The sequence below is a fragment of the Carcharhinus amblyrhynchos genome, chromosome 11 (assembly GCF_965287045.1).
Source record: "Carcharhinus amblyrhynchos chromosome 11, sCarAmb.v2.hapA, whole genome shotgun sequence".
In the NCBI taxonomy this organism is placed as follows: Eukaryota; Metazoa; Chordata; class Chondrichthyes; order Carcharhiniformes; family Carcharhinidae; genus Carcharhinus; species Carcharhinus amblyrhynchos.
This window is the reverse complement of record NC_137334.1, coordinates 46,763,230-46,789,819: the sequence shown is the minus strand read 5'-3', so window position 1 is coordinate 46,789,819 and position 26,590 is coordinate 46,763,230. Positions and strand designations below refer to the sequence as shown.

Sequence of the window (26,590 nt, the reverse complement as noted above, 5' to 3'; positions counted from 1 at the left end):
AACTGCTAAAAGACAGAAAATTTCTAATAGCAATGTTTGATGAAAGGTACATGTTGTAACTTTGCTGCTTCAGATCCAATCCACTGAAGTCAGATTTTATTTTAGCTAGAAATCCATTACATTGGATGTGATAATAGTATAGAACAAGTCACCTCTTCACGCATACCAAATTCAATTTGTAAAGGAAATTATTCTTTCATTCTGAAATCATCAGTCAAAGAATGCAAGCTGTATAGAGGACAAAGAATGGATTTTCCTTCATCAGTTATTTTCACCAGAAACAACAGTAATGGACTTTACAGAGATTTAAGTAGATTGTGCTGTTTTATACCAAGGGGGCAATTCTCCCATCGTGGTACGCTGCTCTTGTAGTGCAGCAGGCTGAGAGACTCGAATGGAGGCCATTTTGTAGGCTCTTGTGAGTCAATGGTTACCAGATCTGTGGTGCTGTTAGAAATCGGCATGGAACTGCTTAAATTATGTTCATTACCATACATTTTAAACATCATTAGCAGGCCCAGGATTGAAATCTCCAGGCCCGCTAGCACATGTCGCCATTGTTCCCCCCAACCCCCACCACTTCCCGCCAGGAGTATTTCACTCCAGCGGGGTTTAAAACAGCTCCCCACCTAGACACATTCCGGAAGGGTCAGCGATTGGGCTGTTGGAGGTGGGGTGGGGTGGGAGGAGAGGGAGGTCATGTGGCTGGCATTGTGGGGGTCACTGGGCTGGCCAGTGATTGGGAGGCCAGCAGCACAGGGCTACTTCGCATGTGCTGATCTCATTGCTGACAGATCAGCGCTTGCACAGTGGCCCACTCAGTGCTATGATGCCAGCCTCTCCAGTGGGAACAAGCCCTGCCCACTGATTTTTGTGCTGATTTATGTTAGTGCATTCCATAGGAGATTCATTTTGAAACTCCCACTGGAAAAATCCCGCATGATTTACTCCAGTTTTAACACAAATTCGATGCTTGGAATTTTTTTTGGGGAGAATCACACCACCCCACCCTCAAAATGTTCTTAGGTTAGTCCGTTGCCATAACCTCAACAGCAACTTTGGATGGATCTAAAACAGCAAATCAGAGTAGGAGAAAAATATATGCAAGCAAAATTTAGAAGGATCAAAACAATTAAAGGCATGTTCAAAAGGAGACAAAAATTCTGAAAGCCTTTGAAGTTTTTCATTGCATCCAAAGCAATTATCAGCTGTTTCTAAAGCTAAAGCAGCAGAAGACTGGAAAAGAACAGGAACAGTAAAGCCAAGGAAACTCTACTGCACAAACAATAATCTGCTATCAAAGTGTGGAGCAGCCAGTCCCATTTGATGGCTGCCTTAAGTAGTAATGTATTAGATGGTTTAGTCTCAGGCCAATGTCATAGAAACATAGCTGCAAGTTGATGTTTGCTGTCAGTATATGCTATGATGTAACTATGAACATCAGTCGACAGTACATAGTGCATTTACCATTCCGCTGACCCAGACTCTGAAAAAGCAGTTTCTCAAGTAGGTGTGTCAGAGCCTTTCACCAGCTTGAATGTTTTGCCAAATCAAGTATTTTTTTGATTGTTTGAGGTAGACACAAAACACATCTCATGAAGCATTACCTGTAGGGTATCACTCGTTTTGTTTTCAGACAAATCAAACAGCAGGGAATTCCCCAATAATGGAATTGACAGTGGTGGGCTAGGCAAATAATCATTCACATGAATTGGAACAAAGGTTCTTTAGAAAAAGATTAATAAATGGTGAAGCTATACATTCCATTTTATTTCCATATCCTGTCTAACACCTTGTGGAAAGTTACTGCCAAATAACACTAAATGCTTATCGTAAACAACTTTAGAAGCAGTGAACAGTGCAACACAGGAGGTTATTTATTCCATCAACTCTGCACCAGGTTCTGAAAATGCCTCAGGGCACAAACTAAGCACATTTCAAACCTAAAAGGATTTCTGCAAATTTTGCACATTTGGCTGCTGCAATAACATGCTGGATAATGCAAGTGAGGGAAATCAAATGGACTAGAATTGCTCATGGATTTTATTTCTGAAATCTAAGCAGCAAGACGATGGGATATGGTTAACTTCTGTTGTGAAGGAATGAGCAGAAGGAATAATAATTTTATGTTTCTAATTTAATGCTAAAACTAAATCAGAATGAATTTTGGGTGAAGATTAAAGGTTGCCTTGTCACATCATGCTGTAGAAAAACCACTGATTACAAGCCAATTGCTGGCATTTGGCGCCCACCCATTTCATAAATCCAAGAGTGCAGCTGCTTGTAAGATACACTACTTTACAAATTCAATGTTATGATGGAGTTGGAAGGATATCATTTCTTGAAATGATATCCTTCCAACTCCATCCAGCAACAGTATATCATTTCTTGAAATGATATACTGTTGCTGGATGCTTAAACAAAAGTTTCAATAAATAAATAGGAAAAAAGTCATAAGTTTTAAAAATTATTTCACAGGACATGGGCATCATGCCCATTCCTAATTGCCCTTGAGGAGGAGTGGTGAGCTGCCTTGTTGTAACTGCTGCAGTCCATGTGATGTAGGTACATTCAGTGCTATTTGGGAGGGGAGTTCCAGAATTCTGACCTAGCAACAGTGAAGGGACAGCAATATGGTTCCAGGTAGGGATCAAGCAAACCTCTGTGGTGTTCCCATATGTCAGGTGATAGTGGTCAGCACTGCTGCCTCACAGCGCCAGTGTCAATTCTAGCCTTGGGTGACTGTCGGTGTGGAGTTTGCAGATTCACCCTGTGTCTGTGTTGGTTTCCGCTGGGTGTTCCAGTTTCCCTTCACAAACCAAAGAAATGCAGGTTAGGCGGATTGGCCATGCTAAATTGCCCGTAAATCTAACGGCCATTAGTCAGGTAAATATGTGTGGTTACAGGGATAGAGTTTGGGTGGGATTGCTGCCAATGCAGACTTGATGAGCCAAATGGCCTCCTTCTGCACTGTAGGGATTCTATGATACTATCTGCTGTGTTTGTCCTTCTAGATGGAGGTGTCGTGGAATGGAAGGTACCATTGAAGGAGCATTGGTGAGTTCCTGCAGTGCATTTTGTAGATAGTAGACACTGCTGCCACTGTACATCAATAGTGAAGGGTGTAGATGTTGGGGGTGGTGAATAGATAGGATGCTTTGTCTAAGATGATGTTGAGTTTCATGCAGTTGCACATATCCAGGCAAAGAGAAACATTCCATCACGCTCCTGACTTGCACCTTACAGATGGTGGACAGGCTGTGGGGAGTCAGGAGGTTGTTCACCACAGGATTCCTAGCCTCTGACCTGCTCTTACAGCCACACTATTTAAATGGCTGGTCCAGTTCAGTTTCTGATCAATGCAAAAACTCCAGGATATTGATAGTGGGCGATTCAGCGATGGTAATGCCACTAAATTTTAAGGATAGTTGGATTCTCCCTTGTTGGAGATGGTCACTGTCTGACACTTTCGTGGCACAAATGTTACTTGCCACCAATCAGCACAGGCCTGAATGTTGTCTAGGTCTTGCTCCATATGAACATGGACAACTTCAGCATCTGAGGAATCACAAATGACACTGAACATTGTGCAGTCAGCAGTGAAAACCTGCACTTCTGATCTTATGGTAGAAGAATGGTTATTAATGAAGCAATTAAAGATAGTTGGGCCTAGAACACTACCTTGAGGAACTCCTACAGTGATGTCCTAGGGCAGACATTACTGACCTCCAACAACCACAGCCATCTTCCCATCTTCTTTTGTGCTGGGTATGACTCCTAATAGTGGAGAGTTAGTCCCTGATTTCATCAACTCCAGTTTTGCTAGTGCTCCTTGATGCCACAATCAGTCAAATGTGTCAAAGGTCACCTGATGTCAAAGGCAGTCACTCTCAACTCACCTTTGGAGTTCAGCTCTTTTGTCCATGTTTGGACTAAGGTCGTAATGATGCCAGGACCTGACGAGCCCTGGTGGAATCCAAACTGACCATCAGTGTTCAGTCGTTTCAGACTAAGTGCCGCTTGACAGTGGTGTCAGCAACCTGTTCCACTATTTTGCTGATGACTGAGAGAAGGCTAATGGGGCAGTAATTGGCTGAGTTAGATTGGTCCTGTTGTCTGTATAGTGGGCATGTCTGGGCAGTTTTCTATACTACTGGGTTGATACCAGTGTTCTACTTGTTCTTCAGCCAGTTCTGGAGCACCAAGTCATAAGAACATAAGAACATAAGAAATAGGAGCAGGAGTAGGCCATCTAGCCCTTCGAGCCTGCCCCGCCATTCAATAAGATCATGGCTGATCTGTCGCGGCTCAGTTCCACCTTCCCGCCCTCTCCCCATAACCCTTAATCCCCTCTCTTATCAAAAACCCATCAACCCGCGTCTTAAAAATATTTAGCGAGGCAGCCTCCACCACTTCAACGGGCAGAGAATTCCAGAGATTCACCACCCTTTGAGTGAAGAAGTTCCTCCTCAACTCCGTTCTAAACCACCCCCCCTTTATCTTGAGGCTGTGCCCCCTAGTCCTACTGTCTTTTTTGAGCGGGAAGAGTCTCTCCACCTCTATCCTATCCATCCCATTCGTCATCTTATATGTCTCAATGAGATCTCCCCTCATTCTTCTAAACTCTAACGAGTACAAGCCTAGTTTATTCAGCCTCTCCTCATAGCTCAACCCCCTCAACTCTGGTATCAGCCTAGTAAACCTCCTCTGCACTCCCTCCAAGGCCAAAATATCTTTGCGCAGGTGCAGCGCCCAAAACTGCACACAGTACTCCAGCTATGTAATCATCTATGTAAATCATAAACAATTGCAGTCCCAACACTGATACCTGAGGCACACTACTAGTCACTGATTACCAAAAAGTCTTCAGTACTATTGCTGGATTGTTGCCAGGGTCCATTGCCTTTGCATTATTCAGTGCCTTCTGCCATTTCTTGATATCATCTGTAATTCTCGGGACCTCAAGAGGAGACAGAAACGGTCATCTGGCTGAAAATTGTTGCAAATCATAGAATCACAAAATCTCTGCAGTGCAGAAGGCCTTTTGACCCATTGGGTCTACATCAACTCTCTGACAGAACAGCTTACCAAGGCCTATCCTTGCCCTAGCCTCATAACCCCACATATTTACCCTGCTAATCCCCTTAACCTACAGATCTTCAGACACTAAGGGGAAATCTGGCATGGCCGATCCACCTAACCTGCACATCTTTGGACTGTGGAAGGAAACCAGTGCACCCGGAAAAAACCCACACAGACATGTAGAGAGAACGTGCAAACTCCACACAGACAGTCACCCAAGGCTGAAAAAGAACCTGGGTCCCACAGTGCCACTACACCACTCAATGCTTCCATTTTGACTTTTGCACTAGTGTCCTAAAATTCCCCATCATTGAGAATAGGGATATTTGTGGAATCTCCTCCTTCAATTTGTTGTTTAAGAGTCCACCACCATTCACGACTGAATATGACAGATCTGCAGAGCTTAGATCTGATCTATTGGTTGTGGGATCATTTTACTCTGTCTATTGCGTGCTACTTCTGTGGTTTGCCATTGAAATTGTCTTGTGTTCCTGCTTCACCAGATTGACATTTTATTTTTAGGTGCTCCTGGCATGTCCTCCTGCACTCTTCATCAAACACTGTGCACACTGACAAACTTGGCTTTAAATTCAAATTCAGAAAATGGCAATGCCCTAGGATAGTCAAAATCTCATACCATAACGAGCTCAGGACAGGACAAATATCTTCCCACCAACACTGTATCCCTTAATAGCAGTGTTTCTTGGAAGGCATTAAAGCTTCCAACAGAGGGTAACCTTTGTTCGGTTAACAGCCGTTCCATATCAATAGTAACGCAAAAGAACACCTGCTGAGTCATGGTAGAGATTCAGACCATAGAATTGAGACAATCTGGCACAGAAATATAATTGGTTCAGACTTAACCCCAAGATATTGAAGAAGTAGGATTTTCAAGTCCATTTACTGTTTTAGAATCAGGAATAGATTTCTAAATATGATAAAATTAATTCTGGAAATGTATCACAAAGAACTCAATATTTGAAAAAGAGATGGGGTAGTATAATAGTTTGAGTGCAGACTTCATCAAAATCTGAAAAGTATCCAGTTTCAGGCTGTGGTTCATAACTTTAAACTCATCAAGGTTAACCCAAGTTGTTTGAAACCCAAATTTATGGAGCATTTAAACTCTGTTAACGTTCAAAAGCCTGGACTTTATAGATCTCCCACATGAACCTGCTGGTTAAATTAGAGCTACATTGTCCCTAATGTCAGAGGTGATGGTCAATTTAATAACCTGGGCTCATTCTGACATGAGATTTTGACAATCATTGAATCACAGAAACCCTACAGTGCAGAAAGAGGCCATTTGGCCCATTGAGTCTGTACTGTCCACAATCCCACCTAGGGCTTCCCCATATCCCTACATATTTACCCGCTAATCACTTTAACCTACATATCTCAGGACACTAAGGGGCAATTTAACATGGCCAATCAACCTAACCCGCACACCTTTGGACTGTGGGAGGAAACCTGATTACCCAGAGGAAACCCATGCAGACACAAGGAGAATGTGCAAACTCCACACATAGAGTGACCCAAGCTGGGAATCGAACCCAGGTACCTGGAACTACGAAGCAGCAGTGCTAACCACTGTGCTACCGTGCTGCTGACAATCCTAGGGCATTGTTGCCATTCCCTGAATTTGAATTTAAAGCCAAGTTTGTTGGTGTGCACAGTGTTCGATGAAGAATGCAGGAGGACATGCTAAAAATAAGGTGTCAATGGCAAACCCGCAAAAGTAGCACGCAATAGATAGTCACTCGTTTCTATAACATACAAACTCAATGACAATGTAGAAGGCTTGTGCATCTGTATCAGCCAGTACTCTGTTGACCCAAATTCCAGCCTTTTTGTGAGGCTTCTGCACTTAAAACCCAAAACTCACCAAAGTTATCATCATCAAACTTAAGTCTTTAATGTAATAGAACATATGAAGGCACTGCACAGGAGCTTTATAAAATAAAAAATGAAACTAAACTGTAAGGGGAGATTTTAGGGCAGATGACCCAAAATTTGGTTACACATGGCTGTGTAAAAGCATCAGCAGACAGTACACGCACACACTGCATTTATCTTTCAGCTGACCCAGATCATGGAAATGCAGTTTCTCGAGTAGGCGTGTCATAGTCTTTCACCAGTTTGAATGCTCTGCTAAATCAGGTTTTCCTTATTTACGAAAACCTGGCCATAAGAGGAAAGTTTAAGAGAGTGTCTTAAAGAAGAAAAGAGAAGCAGAGAGGTTTACTGAGGAGGAGATTTCAGAACTTTGGATCTCGGCAAGTGAAAAACAGCTTTCTAGAAGCCAGAATTAGAGGAGTGCAGACATTTTGAAGGGTTGTGGGGCTGGAGATTACAGAGAGGGTCAAAGTCAATGCTAAAATGCTTGTAAACTAGGACAAGAATTCTAAAATTGAGATTTAACTGGGAGCCAACGTAGGTCAGTGAGCACAGAATTGATGGGTGAATGACATTTGGCGTAAAATGGGATATAGGCAGCTGAGTTTTGGATAACCTCAAATTTACAGTATGTAGATCATGGAGTCTAACAAGGATTGCACTAGAATAATAAATTCCTAAGGTAACAAAGACACAGATGAGGGTTTCAGCAGTACATGAGCTGAGACAAGGCACAGTCAGGTGTCACTTTGGAGCTGAAAACAGGTGACTTTTATTCTTTGATAAGACATGGGCATCGCTATCTAGGCCAATATTATTACTGCCAATCCTCAATTACATCAGAAATGTGGTGGCAAGGGGCCTTCTCGAACTGTTGCTGTTCATTAGGTATTGGTACATTCACGGTGCTGTTAGGAAGAAAGCTTCAGAATTTTGACCCAACGACAGTGAAGGAACAGTATAGATCTAAATCAGAATGGCACGTGGGTCACAGGGGAATGTACAGGTAGCGCTGTGTGCATGCATAATGTGTCTTTCAAGGTGGTAGAGGTCACAGGTGCTGTCAAAGGAGACTTAGTGAGTTAGCACAATATATCTTGTAGATGGTACATGCTGCCGCCACTGTGCGTCAGTGATGGAAGAAGTGAATGTTGGAGGTGGTAGATGGGGTGCCAATCAAGCTGGATGGTGTCCTCCAGGCAAGTGAGAGTATTATGTCACATTCCTGACTTGTGCCTTGTAGGTGGTGGACACATTTTAAGAAGTCAGGAAGTGACTTACTCTCTGCAGCATTCCCAGTCTCTGATCTGCTCTTGCAGCTGCAATATTTATATGACTAGTCCAGTTCAGTTTCTGACCAATAGTAACTTCCAGGACATTGATAGTGGGTAATTCAGCGATGGTAATACCATTGAATGTCAAGATGAGGTGATTTGTTTTTCTTGTTGGAGATGATCTTTGACTGGCACTTGTGTGGCACGAATGTTACTTGCCATTTATCAACGCCAACTCTGAATGTTGTCCAGATCTTGCTGCATATAAGCACAAACTGCAGCTGTATCTTAAGCATCATGTATGGTGCTGAACATTACACAGCCATCAATGAACATCCCGACATCTTACCTTATGATGGAGGAAAATTCATTGATGAAGCAGATAAAGATGATTGGGCCTAGGACATTACCCTGAGGAACTCCTGCGATGTCCCGAGACTGAGATAATTGACCTCCAATAACCACAATAATCTTCCTTTCTGCTGGTTATGACTCCAACCAGTGGAGAGTTCTCCTCAATTCCTATTGACAGCAGTTTCGCTTGGTCACCTTGAACATAAGAACCAGGAGCAGGCGTAGGCAATTCAACTCCTTGAGTCTGCTCAGCCATTCAATACCATCATGGCTGATCTCATCTCAGCCTCATCTCCACCTTCCAGCCCACTTCCCATAACCCTTAATTAAAAACCCATCTATCTCTTCCTTAAATTTGTTTAGCGTTTCGCTGCTCATTCTCTGAACCACTTCAAATGTATTTACATCCTTCCTCAAGTAAGGGACCAAAACTGTGTTAAATTTCATCTGCTAAATTTTGGTCAACTCACTTAACCTATCCACATCCATTTGTAAGTTTCTTATTTCCTCATTGCAGCTTGCTTTCCCACATATTTTACTGTTGTTTGCATATTTGGCTACAGTATTTTATCCTTGCATCCAAGGCATCAATCTAGATTGTAAATAGTTGGGACCCCCAGGACCAAACCCTGTGGTACCCCACTAGCTTGCCAACTTTTCTGTTGGTTAGCCAATCCTCTATCCAAGTTAATATATAACCCCCAACCCCATGAGATCTTACCTTGTGTATTAACCTTTTGTGTGGCTCTTTATCAAATTCTTCCAGAAGTCCAGATACACTACATTTACAGGATCCCCATTATTCACTTTGTTTGTTACATCTTTAAAGAACTCCAGCAAATTAGTCATAGACGCCATAACCTTCATAAAACCAATTCTATGGATTGCATTTTGACTTTCCAAATGTTCCATGGCTACTTCCTTAATAATGGATTCCAACAGTTTCCCAGCAACAGATGTTAAACTAACTGTTTTACAGTTTTCTACTTTCTCCCTTTTTGAAAAGGGGCGTTATATTAGCCTTTTTCCATTCCGCTGGAACCTTTGCAGAATCCTGGGAATTTTGGAATATTACAACCAATGCGTCCACTATCTCTGCTACCACTTCCTTTAAGATCCTACGATGTAAGCCATCAGGCAACTATCTGCCTTTAATGCCAATAGCTTGCTCAGTACATTTTCCCTTGTGATGGTGGTAGCATTAAGTTGCTCCTTTTCAACAACTTCTGCAACACCTGTTAGTAATGGGATAGTTCTACTGTTCTCCAATCGTGAAAACCAAGACAAAGTATTGATTTAGTGTCTCTGCCACTTGTATGTGCCCTGTTATTAACTCCCCAGTCTTGTCCTCTAAGGAACCAACGTTAACTTTAGCTATCTCTTTCTCTTAATATACTTACTCAGTATTTTGCTATGAGTTTTTATCTTTTACGATAGATTTCTTTTATAATTTACCTTTGCTCAGTTAAATGTGCCCTTGATGTCAAAGACAGTCACTCTCACCTCATCTCTGAAGTTCAGCTCTTATGTCTGCGTTTGAACTAAGGCTATATTGAAGTCAGAAACTGAGCGGCCATGTTGGAACCCAAACTGAGTGTTAGTAAGCCATTTGCCTTTGACCAAGTGCCGCTTGACAGCACTGTCAACAATCTGTTCCAACAATGCCATGCTAATGTAGTTGGAAGCTCATTCTGGACTAAAATATGACAAAGGTTACAAACAACCACAGTCTGGTGCCAGAGAGAATAATGGAAACAATGGCTAGGGAGTACAGTTTGTGGCAGGGAATGAAAACGATGGCATCAGTCTTGCCAAGATTTAATTGGAGGAAATGTATGTTTATCGAGTATAGAATATCAGATAAGCAGGCAATGAAGGGGTTTAGAGAGGCATTAGCGAGATAAAGCTGGGTGTCTTCAGTGTATATGTGGAATTTGGTGGGTTTTTTTGGATGTCATTGAGGGCAGCATACAGATGAAAAATAGAAAGGGACTAAGAATATATCCTTGGGAGACACTAGAGGTCAACAGTGCAGAGGTGGAAAAAGAATCCATTGCAGGTGAATTCTCCGGCTATATTTAGACAGATAAGAACAGAACCATGCAGATAGAGCTAAATGACAATGGAAAGGTGTTTTAAGAGGATAGGCTATGTCAAAAGCTGCAGACATATTTAGAAAGGGGGAGAGGTGGTGTTAAAGGAATAAATTAGAGAAAGGTATCAATTCAAGATTAGGGCAAGAGGGACCTCCAAGGAAGTTTGGCCCTGTGGGTTAGTGGAAGATTATACGTACCCTTGTAGAGAAATTATTGGTTCAATAAAGTAAACCAAACTCTTAGGAGAAAACTATTTTTAAAGTTATTCAAAAGCTGGTAATTGTGAGTGTGCAGGGTCTTGCTTTTGGAATTTGTGTTTGAGATATGAACAGTCAAAAACATTAAAACATAGTTTGAATTCAGTGGATTGTGTTCCTTAAAATAATCGCTGAGTAAGTGAGTCATTATAATCAACAGCTATGTTATTGTTGCATCTGTATTAAACTGCAAGCAGGAAGCCAAGAATCTGAAGGGATAGTGGGGGGGACAGGAAAGAAGGGGAATTTCCAATCAATGTGAGGAAGAAAACAGGGAACAGAATAAAACTCATGCAAATGGAAACACAAGAGACAACCCATGAAAAACCAACCAAATTAATAAGTTCTTGGAGAAAGGCACCTTTTATTCTGTAACATCCCTCGATTCTCAAAAAATTCAAACATTGCAAAGTTGTGATACTTGTTTGCAGGTAAGTGTTTTCAGCAGTTGAGGGAAATATGATAACCAGGAAAAGGAATAAGCATCAAAAAAATTATATCAATATTCATTTATAGAACAAGAACAAATTTACCTACAGGTTAAGAAATGCTACAAAAATATTCAAGTTATAGATCATCTCCTTGCAGGAGCTGCATCCAATGGAAAGGAGGATGTTTCGTTTGACCTGTATTGCCTTATACACATACAATTAGCTATTTTGTTGGCTGAATATCTTAAATGGTACACTTTAGCAACTTTCAGAATTGAAGACCTAAAAAAAAATCAGACCAATAGCACAAAGTAAATTTTAATTACTTGTACCTTGGCTTTTTAAGAGTCAAATGCAAACACTATTAACTTGGAATTGTTTCTAACCATCTATATACATCTAGTAGTGTGCCTTTGAGTGTCTAAGGGTAAAATTGAAGACTTTGTAGTTATTAAATTTAGATTCAAACAGTAACTAAACAAAATCAAAACAAAGAATTAAGAACAGAATGAAGACTTACAGTAAGCTTAATGGCCTTTTCCGGAGCAACACCCAACAACTGTGGTAAAAGACCTAAGTGTTTAGAAGGGTATGATCAAACCATTAGCAATAATGAAATATGGATATAAATTTGTCACTGGAATATTATCTACATTAAATTACAACAAAACCATCAGATTTGTGAAGAAACGTTATTAGTATTTGTTAATAATATTCAAACAACTCATCAGTATTCAAAAAGGACTTTAACGTAGAAAAATAGTGCAGCTGCATCATTACAAACTCTTATTATATGGTTTCTATAATTACAAGATAAAAATTATTTGCATTTTTTCTGGTTATTAGATAAGCTTTATACAAATAATTAAACTCTATTATTAAATTTTTGATCCAATATGCATTTGAATTAATTTAACTAACTGCACTGAGGCTGTCTGACAGTAAAATCTCACTCTTGTCCTTGCAAGTCTGATGCCCTTTCCAGCCTGACATTTTTTTAACTGGGCAATCTGCAATTAAATTGCCTTAAGTTTTTGCATGCATGTATACAAAGAGGTATGGGAAAGAGGGGTGGGCAAGTGGAGTTGACATGAAAGTTCAGTCATGATTAAGTGGCAGAGCAGGCTTGAGGTGACCAAGGTTACTTCCTCTCTATGTTCCTGTTTTTTGCTACTAGCCGATAAATGTCCTAGGCTATGCAAATTTGGCTGCAGTGCCCTGTTGCAGTTGAATAGTCTGCTGACATACAATGTTGTGGCATGAACAGTGCCCATTTGAAATATGTACCATCAAGGGCTTTCTCAGAAGAGAATTTAATTTATCAAACCAAATAGTGGAAGTTACTATGAAAGCTATCCAGCTCTAACATGATCAGAGAAAATTATTTAATTAACTTGTGTCAAAGAATGAGTGCAATTAGTCAAATACTAAGAACATAAGAAATAGGAGCAGGAGTAGGCCATCTAGCCCTTCGAGCCTGCCCCGCCATTCAATAAGATCATGGCTGATCTGTTGTGGCTCAGTTCCACATTCCCGCCCTCTCCCCATAACCCTTAATCCCCTCTCTTATCAAAAACCCATCGACCCGCGTCGTAAAAATATTTAGCGAGGCAGCCTCCACCACTTCAACAGGCAGAGAATTCCAGAGATTCACCACCCTTTGAGTGAAGGAGTTCCTCCTCAACTCTGTTCTAAACCACCCCCCCTTTATCTTGAGGCTGTGCCCCCTAGTCCTACTGTCCTTTCTGAGCGGGAAGAGTCTCTTCACCTCTATCCTATCCATCCCATTCATCATCTTATATGTCTCAATGAGATCTCCCCTCATTCTTCTAAACTCTAACGAGTACAAGCCTAGTTTATTCAGCCTCTCCTCATAGCTCAACCCCCTCAACTCCGGAATCAGCCTAGTAAACCTCCTCTGCACTCCCTCCAAGGCCAAAATATCCTTGCGTAAGTGCGGCGACCAAAACTGCACATAGTACTCCAGCTGCGGCCCCACCAATGCCCTATACAGCTGCAGCAAGACATCCCTACTTTTATATTCAATCCCCCTCGCTATGAAGGCCAGCATCCCATTCGCCTTCCTGACCACCTGCTGCACCTGCAGGCTGGGTTTTTGCGGCTCATGCACAAGGACCCTGAGGTCCCTCTGCACCGTCGCCTGCTGCAGTTTTTCGCCATGTAAGTAATAGTCCTTCCTACCATTATTCCTACCAAAGTGGACCACCTCACACTTGCCAACATTAAATTCCATTTGCCATTTCCTGGCCCATTCGCCCAGCCTATCTAGATCCTTCTGCAGACTCTCCACACCCTCCGCGCAATTTGCCATTCCACCAATCTTGGTGTCATCAGCAAATTTCGACACCGTACACTCGGTTCCCTCCTCCAGATCATCTATATAAATGGTAAATAGCTGAGGCCCCAGCACCGACCCCTGGGGCACTCCACTAGTCACCAACCGCCAATCTGAATAGCACCCATTGACCCCTACTCCTGCCTCCTATTTGACAACCAATCCTCTATCCACGCTAACACCCTACCCCAAACTCCATGCCCCTTTACCTTCTGCAATAACCTCTTGTGAGGTACCTTGTCAAACGCCTTCTGAAAATCAAGAAAGACCACATCCACCAGCTGCAGACGAGCACTCGCTTTTTAATTGTGCCTTGCGGGATGTCCTAAGGTGTTTCATGGCTAACAAATTACTTCTTTGAAAGATAGACAAATGTGTCAGCCAATCTGAACACAGCAAGTCCCACAAACTGCAAATGATAAATAAGCAGTTAATTGGATTTGGTGGCATTGCTAGGAAAAATTTTGATTAAGATACAGACAGAACTCTCTACAACCAAACCAGCAGCCCAGAAAGGCAATACTGGAAGGCCACTTTAAATACATTTTTGTAAAGATTGTTTTTGTTGGTCTATGAGTGTTCCACCAATTTGGTTCTGTGGAGGATCCTCCAACTGTTCCATTCCATACCTCTGATCAGCGAGCTGCCTGTCAACATCTATTTAGTACTGACGGTGCACCCATTTTATTTAAATTGAGGCCAATAACCAAATTCAATCAGTTTGCGGACAATCTGGTTGCTTCCTCTATCTGCCGATATACGCTGTTAATAAAAATCACCTCCTATGCCTGCATGTCATGTTATCATGAGTACAGCTAGACACTGGCTATCCATATTAAAAACTACTTAGCTCAAGCCTAAGGTAGCCCCCCCCCCCCTCTATTCCGAGAGCAGAATGATTAATGTACGTGCAGTTGGAGTTGATCGAAGCAATTAAATTTGTGGTATTCACGTTAGTTGTCTCAAATGCATTTTTATAACCAAACTCTCTCACTGAACCGTTTCACGAGACATTGTCCTTTGTCCCAGGATGTGGAGACAACATAGTTATCACCTTATGGTTACATGTAACAGTAAGCTCTAGCACTACATCTCCAGGTCACCGATAATTCGTCCAAAGGATGGATACCAACCTTCATAAAGCACCAACCTAAGCACGAACCATAAGTCCCTTGGCATGTAACAGGTTCAAAAGTATAGTACGACTATTAATATTGCTTTATTAAACAACATCCATATGAAACCAAAGCATAGACACCATATCAATTTATCATTCTCTTCTATTAAATGGGACTATAATTTAATTAAAATGTACTCCATGAAGACTTTCTAGTAAAATGAGCTTAGCGACTCAGAAACAAAAGGCAATAAATAGTGGCAAATGATATGGTGATTAATGTTGTAGGTCACCTGCAACCCTCCCATCCATGTTGTAGTTTTGAAATATTAAACAAATTATTTCACAGTTCACAGTAACTTGCAATTTTACAGTACCCCTAATGTAGAAAAATGTATCAAGGTAAGCAACAGGTGTATTTATTAGAGAGATAAAGGATCAAGCAAGATGCTAAAAGGCTAAATTAACTTTTATTCAAAACAGGGAGTTACCCTGCTTTAATCTGGACACATACACAAAATAATTGTGTTAAATCAAGATCAACTTCCTCATCAGGCTTTATGAATCGCTGCTTTTCCTCTGTGTGCATCAAGTCCGTTTCTTTTTCAAAGATTAGAACGGTGGTTTGAGTCCTTTTCAGATCTTTTAATGTCTGCCAGTGAACCTGATCTGCTTCTGAAAAGACTGTTGAGTGACTTTTGCTGGGACTCAGCCAAAGCAGTCATGCATACCTGCTATTCCCAGTCAAAGGTTCTCAATGAACGAAGCGTACTTAGGGAAAAGCAACACTGACATTTTCTGGAATAATTCATCAGCAGATGGCAGCCTCTCCTTCCTTTATCTGAATTAGGAATCTGGTTTTCATTTTTCACTAAAACAATTTTGCTTAGCACTGAGGGTGGACATTTCTTGTAGTTTTCTGGTGTTCTCTTGATTTGTTTTTCTCCTAATCAGTACATCATGCAACTTGATAAGATGTATGCTGGCCAACTAAATTTTGGGGAAATCTTGATTGATAGCCATATTTCTCTTCATTTAATAAATGGTATTGTTATTGCTGACAAATGGTGGCACTTGACTTATGTTATACTTTCTCATCAACAGAAGCTAAATGTTTTTCAAAGTTAGGATGGAATGTACAACTTGCACCTGGGTTCCATAAATTTACTTTGCAGAAAAAAAAATGAAACCTCTAGATCAGAAAACTCCAGTTAGAAAAGTAGTGGGCAAGGTGCAAACAGGGTACCTCCTATGTTTTTCTCCAGTGGTAGTGGGAGAGGAGAAGGAGGAGAAAGAAGAGGACAAAAAGATACTTTCCCAATAGTTCTGTGCGCTGTAAAAAGTGATACATTGGCAGTATCAAGAATGAAACAAAGCATTTATTCTTTGCCATCTCATCCCACTCAAATTCCGAATACCATTTATCACTGAATTAACAATCTCACCATTGGAATAAGTATCAGTCTTAATGTATGTTATTGAAGGTACAGTCACAAAACTAAAATAACATGGCACGATTGTCACTAGGCAAGAGTTGGAATCAGATAATTATGCCATCACGGCTAAGAAAAGAAACACAACCACCATACTCCCTTAATAAATCTACTGGTTATACATACAGTTCTACTAAAAACCTACCTCTATAGAGACCGAAAATGCCTTCATACCGTATAACTTTCTGGAAACAATCAAAACTATTTTTGTACATCAGTTCTCCAATGAAGGACCCCGTAGACCGCTGGTTCTGCATCCTTGTTTTCACCAAATCAATAGGATAAACTGCAGTAGCTCCCACCGCTGCATAAAAAAAGACAATGGCCAAATTAAGTTAAAATAGCAGTGTTGAAAAGTTATGGAATAATCACATCAGTGGCTAATATTTAGATACAGTCTCCACTAGTTACAAAGCCCATGCTTAATGCAAGCAATTGTCCATACAAGGCACTTTCCCATGACAATATTCAGCATCTAAAGAATTACAAGGGTGCTTCTTACAATAAGCTTATCACATCTTGCAAAACTACAATTACCTTAATTACCAACTTTTTTATTACTGCATTTAAAGCTATAGGTTGAAAGGAATAAATCAACTGTCAAAATAGCTGCCTTTTACCTAAATCATGACATAAGAGGTTGATGTTGTCAGTGCTGCAAGGCAGTAGTGCCACTTACATCCTGTGAATTGAGAGCTGGCCAATTTCAAAACTCCTGAATTACTGCCATTGCCTTTGAAATACAACAGTTTTAAAACTATTTAGTAAGGTGATGAGGCAAAATAATTTGGATCGTTTACTTGATTCTGTCATATGACATCATCTTTAACACACTTGGATTTACTTTACAAATTTTAATGTTACATTCCGAATTGCCTGGAGGTTACCTGGGGCATTGATAGTTTAACTGTCCAATGCTTGTAGTGAACAACTCGCCACTATAAATGATGCAGATTGCATCTGTTCAGGAAAATAAAGCCATAGTAAATTGAAAAGAAGTTAACAGTAGTGAGAGTATCATACCAGAATTGTTGAAACTACACATCTAAATGTTAGGGAGGATCACCAGCCATGTTGCCAACATTATAAATGACATTGTTAAGCAGTGTAAAACTTCCATGGAGCTCGAGGAGCATTTTTTTAAAAAATTCTAACACATACAATAAACTCTTCTATTTGAATAACTGATTTTAATACCACAATATTCTGAACCTTTTTCTGAGGACATAAAATACATTAGTTTTGTTCAGGAAGCATTCTTCAAATGAAAATCAGAGCAAAAGGAAACCAACCCCATTCACATTGACCAGTTATAAGCACCTTCTATATATCACATCCACTGTTTCACTCTTGCCTACTCTCTGTTACTTTCTTAACAAAAGTTAATTTTTTTAAATGACCTTACTCAGAGAAACTCTGTTGTATTCTCCGAGTGAAATTCTCCCATGTCCCTGCTAGTGGATTCAATGGCAGACAGAGAGGAGAGGTGGGGGAAAGGATTTGGCAGAAGGCCCAAAATCAGTTTCATCTCAGCATGAATTTCCAACAGGATCTTCCACTGGTGCCTGCCAAGGCAGACTGGGAAACGCACTAGTGGCCAGCATGAAATTGATTTGGACCCTGCTAACGGGATGCAAATGAAGGCCTTCCACCCATAACCAATTCTCCGTGATTCCAGCAGGAAAGCACACCGCTCCAAAACACGTCCGGAACAACATGGTGTGCAGAAGTCAGGACTTACCTAAAGAATGCCTGGAATTGCCTCTGGTGTTCGGGATGGAGGCCGCTCACGACCCTAGAACACCACAACCCTGGGTGGGGGGGCGGGGAACATCTGTCGGGTGGATCTTCAAGATTCTGTGTCATCGAGGTGGTCCATCTTGCAGCCTCATGGTATTCTTGGAGATGCACCTTCTTTCTTCTGGAGGTCATCTTCTTTCTTCAACAGTGAGTCAGTTATGTTGGGGTGCCTGTTAAATATGGCACCCAGATATGACGACAGGACTCATGCAATCAAGCACTGCCATGGAATATACCTTTAAAGGCCCAGGCAGATGACTAACGAGGTCAAGCTGGAAGATAAGGCATGATTTCCAATTGGCTTCTGCAGTGGAAAACACTTTCCCTGTCCTGGTCCCCACACCCACAGGTGGGAGAATTCTACCCTGTACGTCTGGGTGTTTTTGGTATATAATTTTTCTGCAAAGATGCTAACCTTTTGCCAACACTAACATTAAAATAACTATAGTACCGTGGATTAAAAAATCATTTTTATTTGATATCCAACACAATTCTTTTTCCATTTGACCATTCTCTTACATTGCTTCTGGTGATTCTTCCATTGCCTCCCCCAGATCTAGTGTGCCAGGCACTGGGTTTGTCCCCCATTTAACTAGTATAGCCTTTCTATCCTAACGGGTACAATAACCATCTTTTTCTAATATTGTTGTCCTCTTTGTTGATCTCCAGTAAAAACAGGGAAAACCTAACTCATCAGTATCCTTGACAGCATCATCTGTTATCTTGCATACTCCCTCCCTCCAACACGCAGTAGCAGCAGTATGTAATATCTACAAGGTGCACTGCAGCAAATTACCACGTTTCTTTCAATAGCACCTTGCAAATCTGAAACCTCTACCACCTAAAAGAACAAGGGCATGTCAAAGGAACACCACCACCTTTCTGACATTTTGTCATTTGCTTTCTGACAACATTCTGAAACTTCCTCGCTAACAGTGCTGTGGGTGTACTACAAAACGCGGACTGCTGAAGATCAAGTACACAGCTCACTACTATCCTCTCAAAAGCAAGAGGGATTAGCAGTGGATGTTGGCCTTGTCAACGGAACTCACATCTCAAGGACAAACAAAAGATATCCCATCATGACTCTATTCCTAGGTCATGTGTCAATAAAACATTTGTACGATTCCTTTTTATTGTTTAGATACTTGGTTCCATTTTATCTCAGAATGGGAATAATGCACACCCAGAAGTCAAGGAAGAAGGATGGACTGATCTTACTGTAGTCACTCTGTGACTACTGCTATAGTGAGGCTTTTGGTTTGGCCCTGAGTGCTGAAGTTAGCATGGCATTACAACTTCACTGATGTTACTTTTACATTTATATTAAGCCCCTGTCTGCCTGCAGCAGGTAGCTCAGTCAATTTCAAATCAGCAAAGATAAAATGTAACTAAGCATGAATTGTGTTGTCTCAGACCTGCAAGTGGGCTTAGATGATTTTAACCCTGACCAAGCACATTAGCTAATAAGCTAAGTGAACAACTGGATCTTAAGAGAATGAAAGAAGAATTAGGGAATAATAATGGAAAATAACAAGTTAGGTAATGAGTCGGAAGCAAGTAAGGAAGTGAGCTAAGGGTCAGGTAAAGGCTAAGCAGGCAGAAAGAGCAAAAAATGCAGTACTGCCTCTCATGCAACAGAGTAGCTAATTAGTTGAGATTTGACAGTCTCTGCCCCTTGCTTAGGAAAAGAAACTTATTAATATCAATGTTACTTTTAATAATTTCCATCTGAAATGTTGAGGCTAAGGAATTAAAATGGGCTGCAACATCTGATTTGCAGTTGTTAAATGCCTATGTAAATTGTATACTGTAGCCTGCTGAACTGGAAATTTACTGCTGGCAGATGAAACAGAATTTTAAATAAAAGTCTTATACTTTTTTCCACGTTTCTTTGTTGTCTAATAAAAAGTAAAATATTATTGTAGTACTATTTTGCAAGCATAACATTCTATGGTGTTGGCACTAAATATATTGACAATTATTAGTCGTTTATTTCAGACTGCTACCTCAAAAACTAGAGTTAAAATAAGTTTCAAATTTGATCACAATCAGCAGCATAACAGATTTATCTACATGAATATAACTGGTTTTAACACCTTTTTTTAAAAATGGGACAGTGTCAAAATTAGAATTTACTTATGTTGCTTCTATAAAACGCTTTTCAACGTGATGCAGTAAAAATATTTGCAAAGTTGGAGACAGAATATAAAACCAACAAGATGTATTTAGTGTTCTTCAGAGGACTTCTCTTCCATGCCTTAATGCAGTGAAGTACATGCGATGATGGGTAGCACAGTGATACAGTGGTTAGCACTGTTGCCTCACAGCGCCAGGGACACTGGTTCAATTCCCGGCTTGGGTCACTATCTGTGCAGAGTTCTCCCAGTGTCTGTGTGGGTTTCCTCCGGATGCTCCAATGTCCTCCCAGTCCGAAAGATGTGCTGGTTAGGTGCATTGGCCATGCTAAATTCTCCCTCGGTGTATCCGAACAGGTGTCAGCGGTGAATAGGGGATTTTCACAGTAACTTCATTACAGTGTTGTCAGCCTATTTTTGACACTAATAAATATTTTGAAATAAACATTCCCACATAATCTTGAACATTTGTTCTCTCTCTTTCCCATCAAATATATTTAACATGATTCACTATTTTGTCCCGAAGACCTACATAATTATAGGTATTGAGCTCCTGAAGACAGTCTGGAGCCAGAAGTGGCATTGCTGTACAATGTCGGGTCCTCTGATCACAAGTAAATATAAAGAGAACTTTAGAGAGCCTTCCAACGTTGGCCCTTTATTATAACAGCCTGCACCTTAGCTGATCTGTGCTGGTCTAGTGGGATCCTATTACACTAGCCTGGGTCTGAGAATAGCACTGAGACATGTCACTCACCTCCAGCAATTGAGCCCAAAGTGAACCTGTAAGCAGACTCAACAGCCTGGAGCCACACAGGCCTGCTAGTATCACTGTAAGCTTGCTAGGGAGACAAAAAACAAAAAGGATGTAGATGGGAAAGGAATATCATTTAATTAGCTTTTGTAAAATTTAGTAAGAAATATCATTCAAATACTGTTGGAAGATAATTACATTAGCTATTACAAATTATAACTCAACAAACAAGAAAAATTGGAATTAGCTTAAATTTAAGTAATGACTGCAACTTTTTGGTATTAAATAAAATTGTTCAAAACAGCACCACTTATTTTTTTAACAGTTTCCTTCATATAATTTATAACTTTTAACGTTGGTATTTTATTGAGTACAATTTTTAAATAATTCTAGTTGCTCTACCACTTGTAGAATTAACACAAAAAGAAGTTTTCTTCAATAAACAAAATGCACAAGCCAAGCTTTTCCACAACTGTTTTAATAAACACTATGCTTTGAGCAACCTTTGCCATGGATAATAACCACAGCCACTGCTGTTCATCAAATATGGCTATAATAAGAGCAAAATAATGCGGATGCTGGAAATCTAAAATTAAAACAGAAATCTTGGAAAAATTAACAGATCTGGAAGCGTCTGTACAGAGAGAAAAACAAAGTTAACATTTCAAGTCCGTGATTTCTTTGAAGTATCATTTGGACTTGAAATGTTAACTCTGTTTCCCTCTCCACAAATGCTGCCAGACCTGCTGAGTTTTTCCAGCATTTTATTTTAATCTGGACATGATTTGTTGCCCATTCACACAATTGGTGAAATACATTCATTCACTTCAAACATTTATTCTAAAACATTATTTTTCAAGTATCCATCCCACACTAATGTGAGGACCTCATCAGTCTGATCATAGATATTGAGTATATGGGGAGGCAATTTCCCCACTTAGTGGGATGGATTTGTGGCACACTGTGCATCACAGTACCATGATGTGGGTATGCCGGCATTGGACTGGCGTAAACACAGTAAAAAGTGTGACAACATCAGATAAATAGGTTGGACTAAAACCTGGTGTTGTCAGACTTTTTACTGTCATCACAGTACCACCAGGGGATTCATGCTGTGTGTGTGTGTGTGTTGGGGGTGGGGGAGGCTAATCCCACCTGAGAGGTCAGCTGAGCGGGCCACTGTGATTGGTGCATGCGCTGGCCCCCCTCATCACCAGCTTCCCCATGGCCAGCCCTGAACCCACCCCCACACCCTCTCCAGGCCCACACCCCCAATGGCGCATGGCCAACCTCGATCCCCTCCCCCATGGTCAGCCTGACCCACACCATGGCTAGCCGATCACCCCCACTTACCCATGGCCAGTACTACACATGCGCTCCCCTCCCCCACCCCAATTATTTAGAACAGCAGTAAGCAAAAAGTAACCAACTCCACTTCTCTAAATTATGTCCTACAACGATGAAAGTTAAGTCAGGAAGATAAGTAATGCATTTGACTTTTTCATGTACATGGCATTTCAAATAGGAAGAAAGATGTCTTAGAACAGTGCAGAAAATAGTGGTTTTTGTTCTGATTGTGAGGCTTTATAAAAAAAGTGTTATGATTTGCGACAGTGTAGAGTCCCAAAATGGAGGAACAAAGCGACTATTAGATCTGTTCTGAATTCTGCTGACAGCAAGCTGAAGTGGCTTGGTTGTTAAAGATTAAAGGGGAGTACAGGTTATTTTACTGTGAAGGTACAAAATGTTCTCACCTGTAGACAATGACAAAAGCATCTGTATAGACAGTAGATAGATTGTTTGTCACCAATGTCCCAGGAAGGTATTCAAAATGACAGTTCCTAAATCGGTTATTTAGTTTCAAGACAGAATGAATTTAGGTGTCTAAAAGATAACTAATTAACATTTCTACCTGGAATCAGGAACAAAGAACAATACAGCACAGGAAACAGGCCCTTCGGACCTCCAAGCTTGCACCGCTCATTGGTCCAACTAGACCATTTGTTTGTATCCGTCCATTCCCAGTCTGTTCATGTGGCTTTCCAGATAAGTCTTAAACGATCCCAGCGTGTCCGCCTCCGCCACCTTGCTTGGCAGTGCATTCCAGGCCCCTATCACCCTCTGTGTAAAATACGTCCCTCTGATATCTGAGTTAAACCTTGCCGCCCTCACGTTCGTCACCTCCGACCTGGGAAAAAGCTTCCCACTGTTCACCCTATCTATGCCCTTCATAATTGTATACACCTCTATTAGGTCTCCCCTCATTCTCTGTCTTTCCAGGGAGAACAACCTCAGTTTACCCAATCTCTCCTCATAGCTAAGACTCTCCATACCAGGCAACATCATGGTAAACCTTTTCTGTACTCTCTCCAAAGCCTCCACGTCCTTCTGGTAGTATGGCAACCAGAACTGGACGCAGTACTCCAAATGTGGCCTAACCAACGTTCTATACAGCTGTAACATCAGACGCCAATTTTTATACTCTAAATTGTATTGAAATTAATTGTATTGAAATTAATTGTATTGAAATTAATTGTATTGAAATTAATTGTATTGAAATTAATTGTATTGAAATTAATTGTATTGAAATTAATTGTATTGAAAAGGACTCACCATTTCCATGGAGATGGGCTTACAGGAGGGGAAGAGTCCATAGGGTGCCTCACAGGGGGTTTTCTGTATACATTTTTAGAAGCATCATGAACTATATAGACAGTCTTGTTCTGCCAGAATCTGAGAGAGTTTAGAGGCAGCATGCCTCCATAGTTCATCAGGCAAGAATACGCAAAAGAATTGTGGCAAATAAAGGCTCATGATGTAAGTGGTAACATACTGACATGGATAGCAGGTTGACTAGCTAACAGGAAGGTAGGTTAAATGGTTCATCTTCTGGTTGGCAAGATGCAAGGTGTGGTGTACCATAGGGATTGATGCTGGGGCCTCAGTATTTTACAATTTACAGTGTGCAAATGACTTGGATGAAAGGACTCAAGGTATGGTTGCTAAGTTTGCTGATGAGAAAGAAAGACAGGATAGTAAGATGTGAAGAGGACACAAGGGGGCTACAATGGAATTTAGACAGGTTAAGCGAGTGGGCAAAGACTTGTAAATGGAGTGTAATGTGTGAAAGTGTGAAATTGTTGAAATTGGCAGGGGAAATAAAGAAACATTATCTAACTAGTGGGAGACTGCAAAGCTTGGTGATGCAGGGGGATTGAGATGACCTACTGCATGAATTGCAAAAGACTGATATGCAAGTAAACAGGAAAGGTAATAAAATATTATAATCTATTGAGATGGGAATTGAATACAAAAGTAGGGAGGCTATGCTTCAATTACACAGGGCATTGGTGAGACCACAACTAGAGTATAGTATTGGTTTCCTTATTTAAGGAAAGATATCAAGGATAGATACAAGTTATTGGAAGCCAGAGAAGGTTTACAAAACAAATATCCGGATTGGGCAGGTTGTCTCAGGAGGAAAGGTTAGACAAGTTAGGCTTGTATCCACTGGAGTTTAGAAAAGTTAGGGCTGATTTGATTGAAACCTACAAGATCCTGATGGTCTTGGCAGGGTGTATGTGGGGAGGATGTTTCTTCCTGTGGGACAATCTAGAACTAGGGGTCACAGTTTAAAAACATGGGATCACTCATTTAAGACAGAGATGAGGATTTTGTTTTTTTCTCAGAAGGTTGAAAACCTTTGGCACTCTCTTCCTCCAAGGATGGTGGAAGCAGAGACGTTGAATATTTTTAGGGTGGAGGTAACTAGATTCTTGGTCAGCAAAAGGGTGAAAGGTTATCAGGGGTAGGCAGGAATGTGGGTTTACAGTTATAATCACAACAGCCATGATCTTATTTAATGGCGAAGCAGGCTCGCAGGACCCAATTTGTATGTTTGTAAGAATGTGGGTGGGAGCTCATGTTTGTACTGAAAAGACTGAGGAGCCAATCTTATCTTCTTGTCTTGCCAGTCGGTTGATGGGGTGAGCCAGTAATATCACGCGAGAGGCCAAAAGTCCTCTCTGCAACCAGAGGGATCGACTGGGCTAGGGCGATCGACCGGGCATGATGGTGGGGCAATATCCAGGAGGTGGGGAGCCTGACAGATCTTTGTTCTGTTGCACAGAACAGAAAGATCTGTACATGTGCAACTGCATCCTCTACTGTGAATAGCCAGCTTTCCAGCGAGCTTAGGCTCCACTTCCTCCCCTTACTGGTAGGAATCAGGTTGCGCATTTTCAAACTCTCACAAAAAATTGGCTCTGAACTCTCCCATTTCCATGCTCGTTCAGCACTTAGAATTTTTTTGGTAAGGTTACCCCCTGAATTCGTGAGGATTTAAACCAGACTGGAAGATTTGCTTAGCTCTGGCTAGAGGGAAGGATCTCCTGGGTAACCTTCACTTTGAAGCAGATCATGGATTAAGAAGTTATATGGCTGGAAAAAGGAAAGAACAGACGCAAGCCCTTGGAAACCGAGAATCACTGACTGTCCCAGAAGAATAGTGAGTCCATTTAAGGGACAGAATAAAGTACCAGGGTGGAAGGTTTTTGGTTGCATTAAAGCCTTAATAAGGAAATTTTTCTGTAGCTTAGAGTGTAAGTTGCCTATGAAGTAGTGACTATTCAATGTTACTTTTAGCTTGTGCAGTAAAAGTCTTAAAACTTGAAATCTTGTTGAACAATCCCTTTTAAGTTGGTCATTGGAATTCATGGAATCACAGAATATTACATTGCAGAAGAGGCCATTTGGGCCATCGAGTCTGCACCAACGCATGAAAGGCCCTGACCTGCTCACCTAATCCCACTTGCCAGCACTTGACCCATAACCTTGAATGCTACGGCATGCCAAGTGCTCATCCAGGTACTTTTAAAGCATGTGAGGCATTCCACCTCCACCATGCTCCCAGGCAGTGCATTCCTCAAATCTCCCCTAAACTTCCCATCCCTTACTTCTAACTTGTGTCCCTTCATAACTGACCCTCCAACTAAGGGGAACAGCTTCTCCCTGTCCATGCCCATCATAATCTTCAACACCTCAATCAGATTGTCCCCAGTCTTCTCTGCACCAGAGAAAACAACCCAAGCCTATTCAACCTCTCTTTATAACTTAAATGTTCCATTCCAAGTAACATTCTGGTAAATCTCCTCTGTATCCCTTCCAGTGTGGTCACATCCTTCCTATAATGTAACAACTAGAAAGGCACCTAGTACTCCAGCTGTGGGCTCACCAAAGTTTTATACAACTCCAATATGACCTCTCTGGTTTTATAATCTATGAAATTCAAATTTCTCTTCACAGTTAATGGTCTCTACAGAGATCTTGATATATTATACGAGAGAAACGTATATAAAGGAATGGGCCAGAAACGGGTTGCGTGTAAAGCAGGATTAATAACTTTTTATTAACGTGTATTTAGTTTATCTCACTCTGTTTAAAACATTCTTGTAGTACAACTGGGCGTTTTTTTAAACGTTGAAAAATACTGGCTGGAACAAAATACCTGATGGGCACCTTAAAACTACATACAGGAAAGGGA

At 41.0% G+C, this 26,590-nt stretch overlaps 1 protein-coding gene across 1 annotated transcript in view; it reads right to left on the bottom strand.

Moving 5' to 3' along the window:
- Positions 1 to 26,590, bottom strand: part of LOC145350099 (electrogenic aspartate/glutamate antiporter SLC25A12, mitochondrial-like) — a 132,119-nt gene that overhangs the window by 30,820 nt on the left and 74,709 nt on the right. The window contains 3 exon segments of the mRNA XM_080199001.1: positions 11,911 to 11,963; positions 16,502 to 16,660; positions 21,052 to 21,136. Of these exon segments, the coding sequence (XP_080055127.1) occupies positions 11,911 to 11,963; positions 16,502 to 16,660; positions 21,052 to 21,136 (297 nt within the window).